This window comes from Anolis carolinensis, chromosome 3, assembly GCF_035594765.1.
Source record: "Anolis carolinensis isolate JA03-04 chromosome 3, rAnoCar3.1.pri, whole genome shotgun sequence".
In the NCBI taxonomy this organism is placed as follows: domain Eukaryota; kingdom Metazoa; phylum Chordata; class Lepidosauria; order Squamata; family Dactyloidae; genus Anolis; species Anolis carolinensis.
This window is the reverse complement of record NC_085843.1, coordinates 186,272,022-186,292,273: the sequence shown is the minus strand read 5'-3', so window position 1 is coordinate 186,292,273 and position 20,252 is coordinate 186,272,022. Positions and strand designations below refer to the sequence as shown.

Sequence of the window (20,252 nt, the reverse complement as noted above, 5' to 3'; positions counted from 1 at the left end):
TCCTGAATGAATCTTCTTTCTCCAATATTACCAACCCACTCAAAGCAAGTGACCTGAGTGAAGCAGGGTGTGATGGAAAGCAGAAGATGGGGAGATAGAAAAGCCAAGGAAAAAAACAGGGCAGGTAAAAATGAGGAACACGTTTCTCATAATTATTCAAGTGCTTAGCAATGGGTTTGTGAGGAATCCTAAACAATTGCAAAGTGGTTCATTGTAGTTTATTGCAAATAATACGCAAATATTTTACATTATATAGTAGAAACCAGAATGACAACAAAGGAGAAATATAGTCACAATGCCCCCTAGTTCTCTAAAAGTTATGCAGATCAATAAATAGGGTAGCAAGATGTTATGTGATTTTAGCTCCATTAAAATCATGGGTTTGAGGAGCCCAGCGTAGCAAATCAGATGCGGATGGGATAGAAGGCAAAACGAGAGGTTTATTCTCAATGGCCAGAGAAGATGTCCGCGGAGAAAGTACTGAAATACCCCAACTGTGAACACATGGGTTTATTTATAGTACATTCAACAGAAAAAAAGCAGTACAGAACAATAGAAAATTGCCGTGCTGGTTTCCCATTGGTCCTGAAGGGTGCCGGCTACGATCCGCAGTGTCACTGGAGGAGGTGCAGGTCTGCTCTTGCTTCTGAGCCAATCAGAGGCAAGGTGGGAAATTTAATAAATTGTCATTTGTGGATTTGAAGTTGTGTGTCTGTTGTGAGTCCTTCCCAGAAATTGGGAGCCTCTGGGTGAATTGCGGTTTGATGGGTGATTGTTGGGTCCTGATGTTCCAATGCCAGCTAGACAAAAGAGGTGCTGGCTGATGTACAAAAGCTGTTTAAGGCATAATTACATATAATGGAGGATTCGCAGAGCAGTTCCAGATAGGTGCTATAGATGAGGCAATGTTCCCAGGGTTAGCCTAGATCATATCATGTCAGATAGATAAAGAAAATTGGATTATGATTTTCTCGGTGAGGGTGAGGCAAAGGCGAAGTGAGTTCATGTTCTAGAGAATGTCATAGAAAATTTTACTTTTTAGGGTGATTAGAAATTACCATGTGACTGGCTATATTTTCCAGTGGAATTCATATATTTTAGATTATTCAAATTGTTGGCAAGTCCGATTTCTCGATAACAAAGATACCAGCCTTTCAGACCTAAAAGGTCAACAGTGGCTGCTTGATGACTAAATATACAATGTCCTCCCTATTTCCCTACCATTCAAAACAAAGTTTCACCCTTTTCTTTGATTATATTCTACACTTGTTTCCCAATGTCAGCTCTTCCGTTGCTTTTCAGTTATTCTTCTGATGGGTTTCCAGAACTTACTTTATCTCTGTTCCTGCTCCAGAAGTATGATGCAGCAAACGATTAGCTTGCCTAGCAACAGAGCCATATGAGGCATTCATTCCATTCCCAGTTCTTCTTCACAAAATGTCAGAAAAAGAGTCCTGTGCCCTAATGAATTCAAACATGCTATAATTCTTTAATATAGAGGGTTGGCATTAGGCACCTCTTAGGACCTCATCACACTACAGCTTGGATCCATTTTAAATCCACTTTAAGGAGGGGGCTTTGAACAGCTCAGCCAGACAGGTCCTGAGCCTTAAAGGTAAAGGTAAAGGTTTCCCCTGATGTTAAGTCCAGTTGTGACTGACTCTGAGGGTTGGTGCTCATCTCCATTTCTAGGCCAAAGAGCCGGCATTATCCATAGACATCTCCAAGGTGATGTGGCCGGCATGACTGCATGGAGCACCATTACCTTCCCACCGGGAAGGTCATGTGGCCGGCATGTTATCGAACTGCTAGGTTGGCAGGAGCTGGGGCTAACAACGGGTGCTCATTCTGCTCCCGGGATTTGAACCTGGCACCTTTAGGTCCACAAGTTCAGCAGCTCAGCGCTTTAACACACTATGCCACCAGGGGCCCCTGTCCTGAGCCTTACCAAACTACAAACCCCAAAATTATGCAGGAGGCAGAAACCGGATTTAAAGTGGATTCATGCTCTAGTGTGATGAGGCAGCTTATGTATAGGATCAGCCTCAGTAACATACAATGAGTTAAGCCATGTAAGGAGAAAAATAGAACGAAGTAATAGTTTAACATGTTTTATAACCAGTTATTGGAATACAATCCAGACTCACCAAGGTAGCTTAGAGCCATCTGAGTGACATTAAACCTGAAGTTCTGCTAAATCTAAACTGGTCTCAGGCTATAGGTACTGCAAACTATTTAGGATTACTCTGTATCTATCCTAACATTGTGACTATTGGCATAGTGCCCACGACATTGGGGTGAGATAGATTTGAATCTGGCATAATGCAGCTCTTTCCTTGCTCTGTCCCTTTGCTGCTTCCGTTTTGGGCTCATTGAGCACAGTGACAGTCAGCATTTGTCATGGCAAATCCCTCTGCTGAGTAGTTTCTGAAATCAGGTAGCAGACAGGAGTTATGTGAGCATCAGGGCTGTAGCCAAGGGGGCGGATTAGAGGTCCAACCTCTGAAAATTTTCAGGTTTAAAAAAAAAACCCTGGTTTATTCATGAATTTTAATTGGTTAACCATATCCCCATGAGTGTCCACTGAAGTTATCAGTGGAGCCTAATTTCTAAATTATTTTGCGTTATGGAACTTGCTAAAAAAAAGTTTCACACACACACACACACACACCGAATTTTTTTTCTGGCTTTGGCCCTGGTGAGTATAAATATCGGAAGACTATTTCAGCTGTGGCATAGGAGGTGTTTGCCTATTCGTAATGCCATATCTAATACATGTTTGAATCAGGACTGTGCTATTGCTCAGTAAAAATCTGCTCCCCTTGATTTTTTAAAGAAACGTTTTCTGCCCATTTTACTTCATTGTATTATATATTCTATTATTTGTACCTTTCTTTTATAAACCACATCAGAGAGATATCTGTTCAAAAGATCCTGTAAAAAGAGATATTTGGCACAGATAGAAAAAAGGGGACTTGCAGCATTAGAGACAACATTTTCAGGTGTGGGGTTTTTCATAATACAGTTCTTTTTATTTGGATTTAGTACTCAGCAGGGATTTTCCACCTCCTCTCTTCTGAGCTAGTAATTTTTTCTGCTGTTATTCCAGTTGAAGCATTTTACTTTCATGTTTAACCATGAAAAAGGGAAAATTGCCATTCATTTGAACAGCATCTGTGTTTTTGTTTTAGTGAACATCCTCTAAGTCACTTGGTTTCTGACTCGGATTCTGAAATGGACAGCACCGAGCAACTGGCCCTGGGCAGCACAGACACACTCTCCAATGGGCACAAGGCTGATCTGGAGGCTGCTAAGCGTCTGGCAAAGAGGCTCTACAATCTGGATGGTTTCAAAAAAGCAGATGTAGCCCGGCACCTGGGGAAGAAGTACGTGTGGGTATTAGGAGAAAAGACTGTTCACCCAGAGCTCTGTTAACCCCCTGAGGGAATCCAGCTACATTCATGCAGAAATATCCTGAGGAGAAAGCCTCGTGGAGGACATCAGATAAGATACTGCCTTCACTCAAGAATAATAAGTAAACCTCTGGCTAGCTTGGCTTCATGAGACACTCGGCATGGCAGTGTTTTCTGCATGGCCCACATGGTTTATGGCCCGAGGGTGATCTATGCTGCATTTTCTGTAGCTTGACAAAAATGTTTGCACTAACCACGTGTGCCTTCACTCTTAATGTATATCCAGCAACTAGAGAATAAAGCTAACTAGAAATTAAGGCACATAAGGAACCGTGGAATTAAATATTAATCAAAGACTTCTAGGCGCCTTTGCTGGCTTCGTATAAATTCTGTCTTAAATCTTGTCTTTGTGCTTCTTGTTATGGTATTCATGAAGTCCTCGTGTTTTGGTTGTCTTAGTTATTATCCTTCTGTCGTACAACAAAAGTTTTTAAAATCATTTTTTCCCTCTCTTTCTAGTAATGATTTTAGTAAGATGGTCGCAGGGGAGTATCTCAAGTTCTTTGAATTTACTGGAATGAGTTTGGATCAAGCACTAAGGTGAGTGGTCAGGATATGTGCAATACTTGAAATGGTAAAGTTGAGAAAACTGAGTTTAAAAGGAATTCAGCAGAAGATGTCTGCAGTTGCTTTCAGGATTAACATTTATTTATATCCATAGAAATACAGCAGTTCTGAATTTTCTCATTAGACTTCTAAGCAGCCCTGGCAGCTCATCAGCATTGGATAAGCCTTCTGTTTTCCCTGCCAGCCCCAAATTGACAAACTAGGCAGAGTGGATCCAGCACCTAGAGGGCAACAACACAGAGCCAATGGGCTCCATGCAGGCTGTGGAGCAGGAATGAGTGGATCACTAGTTGTGAAAGACGGTCTCAGATTTAGAGTAGATTTCGATTGCTCTTTTCTGAAGTAGTGGGGTCACCCTAGACATGCGTCTGTCAAAGGAAATGCAGATGTTTTTTTAATAATATGTCAGGTGCTTAAAATGTGCTGAGAAAAAGTGTTTTCAAAATCATTTACTCTCTTCCTAAAATGGCTATTCAGATTCAGTACATATGTGATGCTGAGATTGTCATAGTCACCTTGAGGATAATGTCAACCATTGATTGCTGGAAATTTATTCCCCTGCTTCATTGTCTGCAGTTCATAAAACAAAATTAAATGTGTGTACATGATATAAGATATACATGTGTGTACGTGATATAAGATAGCCATAAACAACCCATTCCTTCTTTTTTCAGCAGACAAGGAGTACTGGAAGGTGGCGGGGTGAAGGGATAGGGTAAATCAGCAATGCTGTGGATGAGGTGGGGGGGGGGCTCATTTTTCTCTACATTTCATTTTGTAATCAAACTCATGCAGCCTCCATACCAGTATCCATTCTTCTAGAGGGAAAGCAAGGTGCCTATATTGTCTTTCTTCCAAGCAAGGAGTGGTTTCTGCCTGGTAGAATGGGGCATGAGGGAAAAGATTAACACCCACTCACCCTCACCTACTCCTCAACCAACTATTGGCCTGCATCGCATTAGAACTCACATCTATTATGCAACATCCCTGCCTTGTTCTCAGCATTTTAGAGCTGATCCAAAAATGACTATCTTCCAACTGAACCCTTCCTGGTTTTCCCTATAACTAGTTCTCCCCATCATCACTTCACTACTGAAAATTCACTAAAGAGGAGATCATAACACAATATCTTCTGATGTGTAACCTTTGCAGTCCCCTGCACTTTTCAGTGCCTTTCTTCAATCCAAATTGTTTACATTAGATGAAGCTAGATGCAAAAATGTACTCCAGATAATATAATATTTAAAAGAGTATACATTAGGGGACAGTACACACAGAAATGCATGCATTAAGAAAAATTGCTTCCAAATTTTTGACCTATTATAACCAGTTTGACTGAGATTACACTTACTGGTGCATGGATGCCTGGAGAGATGCGAAAATGATACAACTGGATTACTGATGGTCCTAAGGGAGCATTGTGTTGTCTGAACTAATTGTGGCATTTATGTGATGAGGGGAGGCAATGGGTTCATGCCAGTATACAGGATGGAATTGTTTTCTACATTTTTACTGCCCAAAGAAGAAACATTATTGGGGTTCCCATCAGTAGCAAATTCCAATGGGCCAGTGGGTATTATTACTCCACGTAACTTTTGGTCCTTGTTTTTCCCAGGTCCTTTCTGAAAGAACTGGCCCTTATGGGTGAGACCCAGGAGCGGGAGCGAGTCTTAGCTCACTTTTCACAGCGTTACTATGAGTGCAATCCTAAAGCTATCTCTTCTGAAGGTGAGATATCATGAAAGGAGAAAAAATGATGGGTGAAATTGGGAGGCTTGGAGGTGAAATTGGGAGGCTTGTTTCTGCTCCCCACAACCAGAGATCTGTGTTGGGCCAGTCAAGCAGATCAACTGGAGGGTCCTGCATTGTAATATCACTGGGTTACAGCAGCCCACACAGGCTGGAATTGGGACTAAGTACTGTTTGCTGAGGACTCTGCACCGTTTGCTTTCTCAAAAGGAAGTATGAAGGACAAAAAACCTGGATTTTGGTGGGAAAGAAAGTGCAGGGTAGATTGCTCTGCTAACAGCAGCAGGAGTTTGATTTTGGCTTAATGGAGGTGATCCCCATATCTGACTGGGAAAGAAAGTCTGCAATGAACAAAATTTCTGTCAACTGCAAACCTAGGCTGTTTCTAAAATAAGTCCAATTTTAAGATTGAAGAACTTTATTGAAAACTACAATACAGGTGACTATAGGGTATTATTATCAGAACTGTAGATTGCTCCAAGGATACACAATTTAAAGGCCAGGCATTCAAACATTTGGCGCACATTGAAACATTGGTTTAAATTGTACCCTCCATTACCCTTTTTGCGGTTTATCCATTCTTGGTCAATTAAGCTAAGTCAGTGGTTCTCAACCTAGGGTCCTCAGATGTTTTTAGCCTTCAACTCACAAAAATCCTAACAGCTGGTAAACTGGCTGGGAGTTGTAGGCTAAAAACATCTGGGGACCCCAGGTTGAGAACTACTGGGCTAAGTATTAACTCACTTGAAAACAGTGTTGGGTCCCAGGACATTCCCTCTCTCCAACTGAAGTTCAACCCCCTTTTCCTCCAGGTGCCTTGTTACTGCAATAAGCTGCACACCTCTCTGGCTAACCATGAATTATAGCTTGTCATTATCTAACTCTACTCTAATTCCCATCTGCTCTAAAGCTACAAGTGCATAGCTATATGAAATGCCTATTACTTACAATGAATAGTATGAATATGGTATTACAGTATGGATGCAACAATAAGACATAACATGAATACATCATAATCTCCAACATGGCAGGTCCTAAACATAGGATCCTGACAGTTTTCCTCCCCTCATTTCTGGCTCCCTTATGTACCCTGCTCTCTGCGTATAAAAACCAGAATTATACTCTTGGTTTTTGCATTCTAAAATCAATAATATTTTTTTACATTCCCATTTACAGAAAGTTCTAGGAGCTTAGTACCCTTTGGAAGATATAGCAGTTGAGCCGTGCCCTATCTTTAATATTTTATGAATCCCAACATACTAGCATGCTTTCCAACTTTCCTTATTTGTTGGGGACTCTGTCATCCCACTTTATTACCTGCTTTTAAAATGTCCCGGTTTCTCCCCTTTTTCACTCCCTCCCTTTGTCCTCAGCTTATTCCACTGCTACAAACTGAGTTCAAAGTGCAAAGGTTTATCAAGTGAGCAGAGCAAGAGGAGAGGAAGGAGTGTTGCCATTTCTACTTGACTTAGACAAAAGCAAACTGCTGCAGCCTTTCCTAGTTTCTCCTCATGAATAAGCTTTGCCATTTTGACCAGCCATTGTTTGGCCATTTGCCTAAAATGTTGAAAGATATGTATGAGTTGAAGCATAAGTGAAGGCAAAGAGACATGACTGAGGGCAACAGAGATACTACCCCTCCTCCGTTCCTTAGAGAGAGAGAGATGACACTCCAACATGCTACACTTTCAGCCCATTTACAGCTTACTCATTCTTTGTCTCTTTCCATATCTTTAAAAGAACACGTGAAAAACTGTATCTTTTCACCCCCATGTGTGCATGCACACACATACACAGAGTATGTTACACAGCAAAGAATTTGTTTCATTGAACCACTTATACTGCAGTTACATATGCATAAAAATAAAAATAGTCTCAAAGAAAAGCAATCAACTTTTGTAAAAATTTAAAACCACAGCAAACACAGCAACTTCAATAATTTAAGATATGTCTATTGCAATGTTTGGAAAAGCGTATTCATGAAACTGAAAATATCAAGAAATGTTCACTTTGCTTTCTGTTCGAAAACCTTTTGGTTGATAATACAGTGCAGAACATTTTATATAACTCACATTTGAAAGATTTATTTCTGTGTTTGTGAAAGAGTTGACAAAGGGTTGTTGTATGTCTTTCGGGCTGTGTGGCCATGTTCCAGAAGTATTCTCTCCTGACGTTTCGCCCACATCTATGGCAGGCATCCTCAGAGGAGAGAATACTTCTGGAACATGGCCACACAGCCCGAAAGACATACAACAACCCTGTGATCCCGGCCATGAAAGCCTTCGACAACACAGAGTTGACAAAGTTCTGTAGGGATTTTACCTGTCTTTGGGCCCTTCCACACAGCTATATAACCCAGAATATCAAGGCAGATAATCCACAATATCTGGGTTATCTGAGTCCACACTGCCATATAATTCAGTTAAAAGCAGATACTATGGGATTTTATAGAGCTGTGTGGAAGGGGCTTTAGAGAATTCAGCTTTTAGGGCTATTTCGATGAGACCTTCAGTTCAGGTATGGTCTACGTCATGCAAACATTTGAGCAACATGCAGTAAAAGGAAAGCTGGTTGGGCTCGGGCTGATGATCTCTCTTGGATGCTTATTCTACAGATGGAGCCCACACGCTGACGTGTGCATTGATGCTGTTAAACACTGACCTTCATGGACATGTAAGTGCACTGGTCCTCCTACTCGCTACTCTTGAAAGTTTATTAGGGAGATATATCAAAGCACAATGCATGAAAACTTCAATTTCCTGGGCTAGGAATACTTTGTCCTCACTTAAATGAATCACATGGTATTATATTTCACCCAAACTGGGCAATTACAGTGCTTTAGAGTACCAAATATGTTTTTTTTTCTATTTCCAATAAGCCCCTTGCCCCACTACCCAGAAAACAGAATAAATTTTCCCAGGGCAAATTAGAAGAAGAGTAGCCACTGCTATAGGGGATTTTGAAACATTCATAGCTGTCCTATTTTGGAAGTAGAATGATTATATATACTAAAATATGTCCTGATTGTGAATTTGGGAAGGGAAAGATGGATTTGCTCCTATGCACCAGTGCTGAAAGAGAAAAAGAGGGGGCAGATTTAACTAGATACAGAATTCTGGAGTATGGTAAAATGTTTCACTTTCTCCTCCCTATGCCCTTGTAACAGATTACATGACTAGAAAAGATTAAAGAGAAAGGGGAGCATAAAAAGAGGGGGGAGGAATAAATGATATAGATAGTGAGAGATTGAAAAGGAAATGCGATAAAACACGTCACTATAAAGGGAGATAAAGAAAAAAACATGGGCTGGAAGACAAGAATATTGCAATTATAAAGATTTATAACAATTTTAAAAAATAAAAACTGTTTCAAGGAGAAATAAGGTACCACTGCACAAAGTTGAAAAAAGGCACTGGCGCAGATCAAAAGAACAGATTTCATTGGAACTCAGCCTGGAAGAAAAATGTGCCCAAAATGTACTGTGTGTGCTGTTGTAATAGCACATATTGAAAGCAATGTTCCTCTGCACCAACCCCTAGTGCAGCATGCATTATAATGACCAACCGGAAGAAAACTTCATAGGTTTCCAGGCAACTTGAAGGTCTGTACACATGAATATATATATATGTGTACTTACTGTAGCTATCCATCCTGCCCTAAGCTGTCATAACTACTGATAGACAACTCCCACGTCAAGTTGTCTAAAGCCCCATCTTACACTGTCATTTAGTCCAGTTTCTGAATCCAGATTGTCTACTTTGAACTGGATTATATGGTAGTGTAAACTCATATAATTCTATTCAAAGCAAATAATCTGGATTCAGAAACTGGATTATATGGCAGTGTAGATGTGGCCTAAGGGCCCTTCCAGACAGGCCCTGTATCCCAGGATCTGAACCCAGGTTTTCTGGTTTAAACTGGATTATATGATTCTGCACTGCCATATAATCTGAGATAAACAGTAAACCTGGGATCAGATCCTGGGATATAGTGGCCTGTCTGGAAGAGCCCTAAGTCTTTCATTGAAAGGACTAATAGGAATCAGAGCACATTACTTTATCTTCTAACATGGGATTCTGCCTTGATAATCTTGATACGACTAATGGTGTAGCTCTCATGGCTATGTTTCTCTTGTTCTTTCCCTTACTCCTCCTTGTAGAACATTGGGAAACGAATGTCCTGCTCAGATTTTATTTGCAACCTGGAAGGACTCAATGAAGGAAGTGATTTCCCCCGGGAGCTTCTCAAGGTAATAATTTCAGAGCTTTTTTTGGACAAATAGTACAGTACTTGGGATCGAGTTGCATGCCACTTTTACTTGGATATTTCACCTAGGACTGGCATGTTTGGTGGGGTTTTCTGGCAAGTAAGAGTATTGTCCAGGCTGAAGTCCTTTTCAAAAAGTGGGCTTTCTCCAACCAGGGCCCCGATATTCAAAACAGAAGGGGCTCTGCCTGCACTCCACAACTGAACAGGGATCACTAGCACTGGCCAACCATCTGAAGTATGCAAAGGTCTTAATAAAATTGGATTTCAGAATTGCTTCTCTGAAATCTCTGGCCTCTTCTTGCGTTCTATCCTTCCACACACACAAAAGCAAATATCTTGTATTAGAGCAGAATGTTTTGAAAACATTTCCACAAACTTTTACAAAATATTCCAGTGTCTGGAAAATGGATCTTCCATTGTTTGCTGCAGGACCCTGATGTCCACAAAGAGATATAGGGACTGTCATGATCTAAGAAAATGCAGAGGTTTTATTAGGCTTACTAGATTTAGAAAAGGTGGTTTTTGTGGTTAATGAGCACTTTTGGAGCAAGAAACAGGATGATATAGGCCAGGCAGAAGTGACAAATGCTGCGGGAGGGGCAGTAGAGGCATAACAAATAATCCTAATAGATTTGGATGAGCCATTATAAAGCTTACAAGGAGCTCTCTTCTAAGGTTGCCCTAGTCTTTAATCGTGATTGGTTTCTCCAGCTTGCTGAATAAAAAAAAGCCCACAAAGCCATTTTTCTACTATATTTAAAAATATTTTGCCTAGAGCTGAAGAACATGTGCTTTTAAAATGTAAGAATATGTATGTCCAAATGTAAGATGTCCAGAGCTGCATTGGGGCCTTTCCTGATGGGGAAACGAAAAGTTATAGACAAAATATTTGTGTCCTCTTCCACTCCCAGGCCATTTTCTTGCTGATGTTGACAAAATCTGATATAAAAATTTAATATCACACACATTTTTAGCAAAATGCTTCTTATTAATAATATAACTTAGCATTAGCATAAACAATAACTGCAGTGGAACGATAAGCAAGGATTAACAACAGAAAGGGTAACTAAGAATGATGTCAATATCAACAATAAAAGTAAGAGAAATGAAACCATTGCATTCCACCAAAACAAACGTTAAATCAGTCTTACCTAGCTAATAAGGAGCTGCAGTGGCGCAGTGGGTTAAACCCTAGTCTGGCTGGACTGCTGACCTGAAGGTTGGGTTGCTAACCTGATGGTTACCGGTTCAAATCCGCAAGAGGAGTTGAGTTCCCGTCTGTCAGCTCTAGCTTGCAGCGACATGAGAGAAGCCTCCCAGCAGGATGGTAACACATCCAGACGTCCCCTGGGCAACATCTCTGAAGACAGCCAATTCTCTCACACCCGGAGCGACTTGCAGTATGTTCTCAAGTCACTTCTAGTTCTGACACGATTTTAAAAACCTTGCTAATAAAGGGATCCCCAAAACACTTCCTGCAGTCTCATCTGTGAAGAAATAAGCATCAGAAGGGCTACAATATTTAATCATTTAACTGATTAATCATTTATAAACTTTATAATTTAAATGATTTAAAAGGAACTCATTCAAGTGCATTTATTAATTATTTCTCATTATAGACATGTGCCAAAATCATTAGTGACAACATTAATCTCTGGTTAGAATTAATCATTAAGGAAACATACTCTTGACGTCACTGGCATTCATATCACTAACGTGGGTTGCTGAGCTTTTCCTGGTGAGACTCAGAAGATAAGGATGCTACCTGATCACTATCAGCATGGTTTTATGATTTCCTCCCTATATTATTTATTTATCTCATCTTTCTTTCATCATAGGACCCAAGGCCCAGAATTCTGGCACCTATTTTAAAAAGCACAACAGTTGAGCTAATGAATTTGAAATTTGAATTACATCTTTGCAGAGCTGGGAAGCCTGTGCAATCAGGGTTCACTACTCATTTGAAGCATTGTGACTATTTCAGTCGTGTTTTGTTACAATTTTGGTTTAGACCTGGTAGTGTCAAAAGTGTGGTTTGTTAGAATCTTCATTTCCCCCTGTGGTTCCTGGAGTCCTACTCCCTCCACACTCACCCATAATGTGAAGTAAGTGTGTGAGAAAGGCAGCAAATAGACAGCCATTGTACAATCATTTCATTAAATCATACCTCTTAGCATTTATTGGAAAGTAGATCAAGTTTAAAGAACATGTTGCCCATGGTTACTCCTGAATAATAGTACGTCTGCTGTGGAAAAAAATATACATTGGTTGAATTGTTGATCTGTGACTTCTCACTCTTACTTCTGAGTAGGCACAGAGTGAAGAAATTGGTGGCCACAAAGATCATGAATGTTCTTAGGGTTCTCTGTTGCATTTTTCCAAAAATTGTAACTATTACTATGGTGATGTTACTATTGTTACTTTGTGTGGCAAGATGGAACCTCTTCAATACTTCACACTTGATCTTAAAGTCCTTTGAATTTCCTGTACCGTGGGAGATGTTGCAGGAGCAGGACAATACAGGTCCAAATGGGTGCTTCTGTAGGGTTGTGTGGATTCCCTTTGTTCTGCATTCATTGTGATCTTAGAGTTACACTTCCTGTGGACTGCTGGGTTTCTCCAAAACTGTTATTTTTCTGGGAACTTACAATTTATTTACTTCATTTCTATCCCACTCCTCTCACCCCGTGGGGGACTTAGAGCAGTGTACATCATATGTCTAGCCAAAAATTCAGTGCCTCATTATACCATTCTCCTCCACCAGTCCCTGTGGCTAGCAGCAGCCACTGCAGGCATCTAATTTAATATACAGATCTCAAGAAGCTGCATTTGATGGCAGAGGGGCAGAGGGGTGCTGGGAGAGAAACAATACAGTTTGTGTTATATTTGAATCAGGTCTGTGGTATGGAGGGAAGAGCTGAAAACCCTTCTAGTAGCACATCTCTAATCTTGGCCATGTCTACACTGACCCAATTAATCCAGGTAAACCCTTTGAGAGCTACCCTAATGTTTTTCAGTGCCCAGGTGGCTATGAGTTGAGGATGCATTGGGGCGGGGGTCTTCAAACTTTTTAAGATGAGGGCGGTTCACAGTATCTCAGGCTATTGGAGGACCAGGCTATAGTTTGGAAAAACATGATCGAATTCTTATGCACACTGCATATATCATGTTTGTAGTGCAAAACACATGAAAGATCAATACAGTATTTAAAATGAAGAACAATTTTAACCAACATAAACTTATCAGTCTTGCAATGGGAAATGTGGGCCTGCTTTTGGCTGATGAGAAGCCAAAAAGCGGATTAGGATTATTGTTGTGTGCCTTCAGATCATTTCAAACTTAGGGTGACTCTCAGTCTAAAATTTAGGGCAAAGGGGCGAGTAAATTACCTTAGAGGGCACATCCGACCCATTTGGGGACCCCTACATTGGGGCCACAGCACCAGGCACAAGTAGCACCTTCATAGAGGCTTGCTAGTGAAGTTGCTGTTCCTAGTAAAATGGCAGGGTGTACTGTTGTGACCTCGCCAGAAGTGACATTGCCAGCAGGGCTCCGCAAGGGAGCTGTTTGAGACTGGCAATGTAGCAGTAGCTCTGTTGGACATGTGTACAATAGATCAGGCATGATCCAACCAGATCTGTTCCAATTCAAGTATCCACAGCTCCAAACTCCAGGGATCACCCCTGAGATTCCTAGAAGATTTAGAATAAATTCCTATTCCCCTTGAGACAGATTAACAGATGGATGCAGTGCTTCTGCTGCCAATCCAGCAGTGTGTCATGCGGATACCCTACAGCAACTGAGAGGTGACTTCACATTATATGACCCATATAGATACAGATTTGTCTACCAAACCTTACGGAAACCTTAACATGCAATGAATGAAACCTGACCATGTGGAATCATGTTGAACTCTCCTTCCAAGAGACCCCCAACTAAAGAGGAGCAGAGTGCCAGAATTGGCAAATGAGGAGCTTTGGGAGTGACCAGCATGTAAGGAGCCATCAAGGCAGTAAAATGGAAATCAACTCCCTGAATAAAAATATTCATTTTCTGTTACGGCATGTTCTGGAAATGTGCATTTAACACCTAGTTCCGCAGGAACTTGCTTGAGTTTCTGGCCAAGTGGAAGATATGTCTATCTTCCTATCTTCTTAGGTGATCCCTCATAGTTCGAGGATGATGGTCCTCCATTTCTTGGAAGACGCCTGTGCGTGATTTTTTTTTTAATGTGTGGAGGTCAGTCTTCACAGATTGAGGTCCCAGCAGTGGTGTGATTAACACAACGAGAGTGGCTTCTCAGTCTGTCGCAGCCTTCTTCCGCCTTCACAGCCGTTTTAATATGTACCATGTTATCCTTCGCCTGTTCCGCCGTTGAGGTCTTTGGGTCTTCGGATTGTGCTTGGTCTGGAACCCCCCCTGTGGCCACTCCTGGGAGTGTGTGACTCCTGTGGTTGTGCCCTCAAGTTCATTGGAACACGCAAGCCCCCTCACCACGTCAAGGTGACAATCCATCAAGGGGGAATCCATCTGCTGCTGCTGCTGCTCAGTCGTTTAGTCGTCTCCGACTCTCTTCCTATATTCATATTCTGTTATCTCACTGTTCTTCTGAAGCCCAAGATATGTAGCTTCCTCCACTAGAAAGGAAATCCTGAAGTCAAGAGTAAAGCTCCTTTTCTGTACTGTTGTGAAACAGAGTTGGGAATGTGCTTCTGATTACAATTGTATTCTTGCAGGAAGAGCTAGTATTCTGTAGGGAAATTGCAGACAGCAGTCTTATTCTTCATTGCACCAGTACCTTCTTCTCTCCTCTCCCTCCTTTTCTGTCTACAAGAAATAATGACTCAGTGAAAGCGGTATGAGCACCAGAGATCAAACTATCTTTTGCTCTGCTTGTTCATCTTTACAGTTGTACCAGTCTGATGTAGCATCAGAGGTTCAGAAGGTACTTTTGTTCTTTTGCTGTTAGTAGAATATCAGTCGGCTGCAAGGTATTTCTTGCCTTGCTGAAAACTCTTTTTTCACTTGTTTCTCTTTGGATGTTAGTGGAGTGGAGATATCTTGAATACACTCAGTTGCCTGCAAATTAGCAGAATTAGGATGGAGGCCTCTCAGAATTTCCCTCAATATATTGAGCTACAATTTGCTGGGATCCCTTGATATACAGTAGAGTCTCACTTATCCAAGCTAAACGGGCTGGCAGAAGCTTGGATAAGTGAATATCTTGGATAATAAAGAGGGATTAAGGAAAAGCCTATAAAACATCAAATTAGCTTATTATTTTACAAATTAAGCACCAAGAAATCATGTTATACAACAAATTTGACAGAAGAAGTAGTTCAATACACAGTAATGTTATGTTGTAATTACTGTATTTATGAATTTAGCACCAAAATATCATGATATATTGAAAGCATTGACTATAAAAATGGCTTGGATAATCCAGAAGCTTGGATAAGCGAGGCTTGGATAAGTGAGACTCTACTGTAGTAGTTGTTAGTAACAAATGAGGGGGCCCTGGTGGAACAGTGTGTTAAAGCACTGAGGTACTGAACTTGCAGACCGAAAGGTGCCAGGTTCAAATCCCGGGAGCGGAATGAGCACCCGCTGTTAGCCCCAGCTCCTGCTAACCTAGCAGTTCAAAAACATGCAAATGTGAGTAGATCAATAAGTACCACTCTGGCGGGAAGGTAACGGCGCTCCATGCAGTCATGCCAGCCACATGACCTTGGAAGTGTCTATGGACAACGCCGACTCTTCGGCTTAGAAATGTAGATGAGCACCAACCCCCCGAGTTGGTCACGACTGGACTTAACGTCAGGGGAAACCTTTACCTTTACCTAGTAACAAATGAGTTCCTCCTCTCCAATTTATGTTGCATTGTTTCAGAACAAAGGAAAGTTATGCTATCCAAAATCAAAATTAACCTGTTTCTCTTACTCAAGATATCACAATAACCGGGTTCCTCCCTCGAGTCCCTCTTTCTTTTTCTCTCACTTCCATCTGTTTTGTCCTGCTCCACATGATGCAAGGATTTCTATATGGATGGCCCATTGGTTGGCCATATTTTGAGTTGTCATACAGAGCAGGGGTACGAGCTGTATTTCAAATGTCTGTATTTTGCAGGTATAGTTCTGATATTAGCTTTGTGTTTTATACAAACCATGTTTTTAATCTCTTCCTTTTAAAAAAAATTGTTAGAAAAAAAATTGCTAATATAGTCATTGGAGCCACAACAATAAAGCAAACCCTACCTAATAGATAAGGTGGATTCAATGGCAAAGCAGATCAACTTCCCTCAGCCAGTCCTAGATGAGCCTATAAGGCAGAGCTTTCCATACTGTGTGTTGTCACACACCTAAGTCTTGGATGCAATGCGTAGGCGTATCATATCAACATAACAAGAAATGACAGAAATCTTGCAAATCACACACACACACACACGCACACACACGCACACACACACACACATATATAGTAGGATTTAATAAAGTATGTTTTGCCACCATACATTCATCATTACAATGTATATATGTGTCTGTAGCTCTAACAAGGGGTTGATTTAACCTCTGGTTTGCCATTAAAACTGAATTACTGTGTTACGAAATGAGGCACCATCTAAAAAGTGTTTCACCAATGTGAAATGCTTAGAAAGTTTTGCTTTAAAGGAAACCACTGCATACTACGAAGTGTTACCCATGTACTTGGTTACTTTCTCTTGGAAAATATGTCTGAATTTGACATGTACCATTTAAAGCTAATATTACATGAGGAAGGAGGGCTGCTAGAAAAACCATGATTTCAACTTTATAATTGGTACTGTCTTTGAGTAAAAGGCAGAAGTAGAGACCTCGAGACTTTAGGATTTGGCAGGACTAGCAAGGTGGAACTGCAACATCGGTGCATATTAGCAATAATTTTTTTTAAAGCTGACAAAAAGAAGGAAGACCTCTATTTTCTGAGAGGGAGATGACATAGAACACTTGCATCGTATGTGTGTATATACTGCATGAGTCTATACTGTACCTTATGGCAAAAGCTGCTTTTTGTGGCAGAGGATTCCTCAAGTCATTTCCGGATGGTGTGAACATTACTGATATCCTTCAGATGGTATGGCTCTTAGAAAAGCTTGTATCCAAGGAGTCGACGTCTAGCTCTTCTGATAAAAGTGGGCAGCCGCTACTGACACGTCTCCCTAGTAAAGTGTGAAAAGTGTGATGTGACATCACTAACGCAGCATTTCTTGAGCCCATCAAACAGCAGAGCAGGGAAACACTAACATCACACCGTGCTGCCTTTCGGTTACACATTACTAGGCAGATCTCCTGCTGAATCCACTTTGAGAATGTTTTACTAGTCTCTCAGTTGCAACTCAGTTTTGGACTGTGATATAGTCCTGCAATTTTTGTTTTAAAAAAGATACCACCTTTGAAAGGACAGTTGGGCATAATAGTGGAATCTAGCGGCCCAGACCCTTCTGTCTGGAATTTGGCTTTTGTACAAAAGGGGAAACGTTATGACAGTTAGATTATGGGGCCCAATGGAAGAACTGAATAAAATACTGTATCTTTTCCATTTAGACACCTTTTCCTCTTCAAAATGGGTTGTGTCTTAGAATTCAGGTGTATCATGTATTTATGTTGGCAGTGATGGTATTGAAATTAGGGTGTGTCTCAAAATTAACGGCATCTTTCAATTGAAGAAATGCTGTACGTTTTGGATGTTTTTCTTCCCTCCAAATGCCATTGTTATAATTTTGCAAATGGGGATATTATTCCAAAGGAACACATTGATTGTGCAGAACATGGGCTCCCAAACTAAGGACCACGTGCTGGATGCAAACCCTCCAAGGTCATTTACTCGCCCTTGCCCTAAACTTTAGATGGAGGGTTACTTTAAGTCTGAAACGACTAGAAGGCACACAACAACAACAATCCTAATTAACTTGACTATGTCATCTGCCAGGGCCCTTCCAAATAGCCAAAAAACCAGAATATTAAGGCAGAAAATCCCACAATATCTGCTTTGAACTGGGTTATCAGAGTCCACACTGCCATATATTCCAGTTCAAAGCAAATAGTGTGGGATTTTATTCAGCTGTGTGAAAGAAACCCCATACTTCCCATTGAAATACTAGTAAATTTCTGTTGGTTAAAAGTATTGTTTTAAATCTTGCGTTCTGTCAAAAAAAATTGGACTTCAAATAAGATATTGCAGTGTGCATAGAAATTTGTTCATTTTTTTTCAAAGTATAGTCTACCCCTCAACCATCTGAGGGACTGTCAGCTTTCAAGGTTTGTGGGCTCCTGGTTTAGGTTTCTCATAGCGTATGACACAGCGGCACAAATGTCAGGGACTACTGTTGGAGGGGCAAAAAAACAAACCCTGCTACACAGAATTTTGAAAACTTTGCAGACGTCTGAATGAGCTGATGTTTAGGATCCCTCAGACTGTTAGGGGGCCAGACTGTAGTTTGAAAAAAACATGAACAGATGGTTTTGTGCATTGTACATCTTATTTGTAGTGCCAAAAAACATGAAAGAACTGTATCTAAAATGAGGAACAATGTTTAACTGATTTCAACTTACACCAGTGTTTCAATGGGAAGTGTGGGCCTGTGATGGTGAATTAGGATTGTTGTCTTGGTTGTGTGCCTTCCAAGTCCCTAAAAACATGGGTTCCCAAACTAATGTTGGACTGGAGCACTTCATTCTGCAAAGCAAGTCAGACAGGGGCGTCTTGGGACTGAGGTCGGCAGAGGGGGCGGAGGAGCCTTGCTCCCAATGGGCAGCCTGGACCCGCATCAAACACGCATCATCTGTTGAGATGAGAAGCGGAGCAATCGGAAGTGCACCATGATCTCTCTGTGAGATTTTTTCGGGCTGTATGGCCATGTTCCAGAAGCATTGTCTTCTGACATTTCATCCAAATCTATGGCAGGCGTCCTCAGAGGTTGTGAGGTATATTAGAAACTGGGTCAGTGAGGTTTACATATCGGTGGAACGTCTGGGGTGAGAAAGAACTCTTGTCTGTTGGAGACAAGTGTGAATGTTGCAATTAATCACCTTGTTTAGTATTAAAAAGCCTTGTAGCTTCAATGATTCTTGCCCGGGGGAATCCTTTGTTGGGAGGTGTTAGCTGGCACTGTTTCTTGTATGGAATTCCTCTTTTTTTAGTGTTATTTACTGTTCTGATTTTAGAGGGTTTTAAAAATACTGGTAGCCAGATTTTGTTCATTTTCATGGTTTCCTCCTTTCTGTTGAAATTGTCCACATGCTTGTGGATATCAATGGCTTCCCTGTCAGAGTGGTCCAGCATTTCTGTTTTCTCAAATAATATACTGTGTCCAGATTGGCCCATCAAGTGCTCTGCTATGGCTGACTTCTCTGGTTGGATTAGTCTGCAGTGCCTTTCATGTTCCTTGATTCGTGTATGGGCAATGCTGTGTTTGGTGGTCCCTAGGTAGACTTGTCCACAGCTACATGGTTCAGTTACACCTCCTCCAAGGGTAACTGAACCACCTAAACTGGGCTCTACAGGCGAATGGATACTCCACCAGAGACATCAGAAGAGCTGCAAGACCAAGAACAAGCCAGGAGAATAAAGACAAAGATCCACCCAGAGGAAAGGGGTTCTTACCACACATCAAGGGAACCACTGACCACATAGGGAAGCTGATGAAGAAACACAACATTCAAACTATCTACGGACACACTAAGAAAATGCAATAAATGCTCTGTTCAGCAAAGGACAAGAAGGATTCTCTCACCTCTGCAGGAGTCTACCGTATACCCATGCACCTGAGGACAAGACTACATAAAGTAAAGGTAAAGGTTTCCCCTGATGTTAAGTCCAGTCATGTCTGACTCTGGGGGTTGGTGCTCATCTCCATTTCTAAGTCAAAGAGCCAGTGTTGTCCATAGACACCTCCAAGGTCATGTGGCCGGAATGACTGCATGGAGCGCTGTTACCTTCCCGCCGGAGCGGTACCTATTGATCTACTCACATTGGCATGTTTTCAAACTGCTAGGTTGGCAGAAGCTGGAGCTAACAGTGGGTGCTCACTCCACTCCCGGGATTTGAACCTGGGACCTTTCGGTCTGCAAGTTCAGCAGCTCAGTGCTTTAACACACTTCACCACATAGGGACCACCAAATGCAGCATTGCCCAAACAAGAATCAAGGAACATGAAAG

The 20,252-nt window shown here is 41.3% G+C and overlaps 1 protein-coding gene across 3 annotated transcripts in view; it reads left to right on the top strand.

Annotated features, from left to right (window-relative positions):
- Window positions 1-20,252, top strand: part of psd (pleckstrin and Sec7 domain containing) — a 128,872-nt gene that overhangs the window by 61,385 nt on the left and 47,235 nt on the right. For 2 of the 3 annotated variants that reach the window (XM_008114224.3, XM_008114225.3), the window contains 5 exons: window positions 3,192-3,392; window positions 3,933-4,013; window positions 5,656-5,768; window positions 8,404-8,462; window positions 9,949-10,038. In XM_008114224.3, coding sequence (XP_008112431.2) covers window positions 3,192-3,392; window positions 3,933-4,013; window positions 5,656-5,768; window positions 8,404-8,462; window positions 9,949-10,038 — 544 coding nt within the window. The remainder of the gene's footprint in view (window positions 1-3,191; window positions 3,393-3,932; window positions 4,014-5,655; window positions 5,769-8,403; window positions 8,463-9,948; window positions 10,039-20,252) is intronic. The other variant, XM_008114227.3, reaches the window with a different exon arrangement.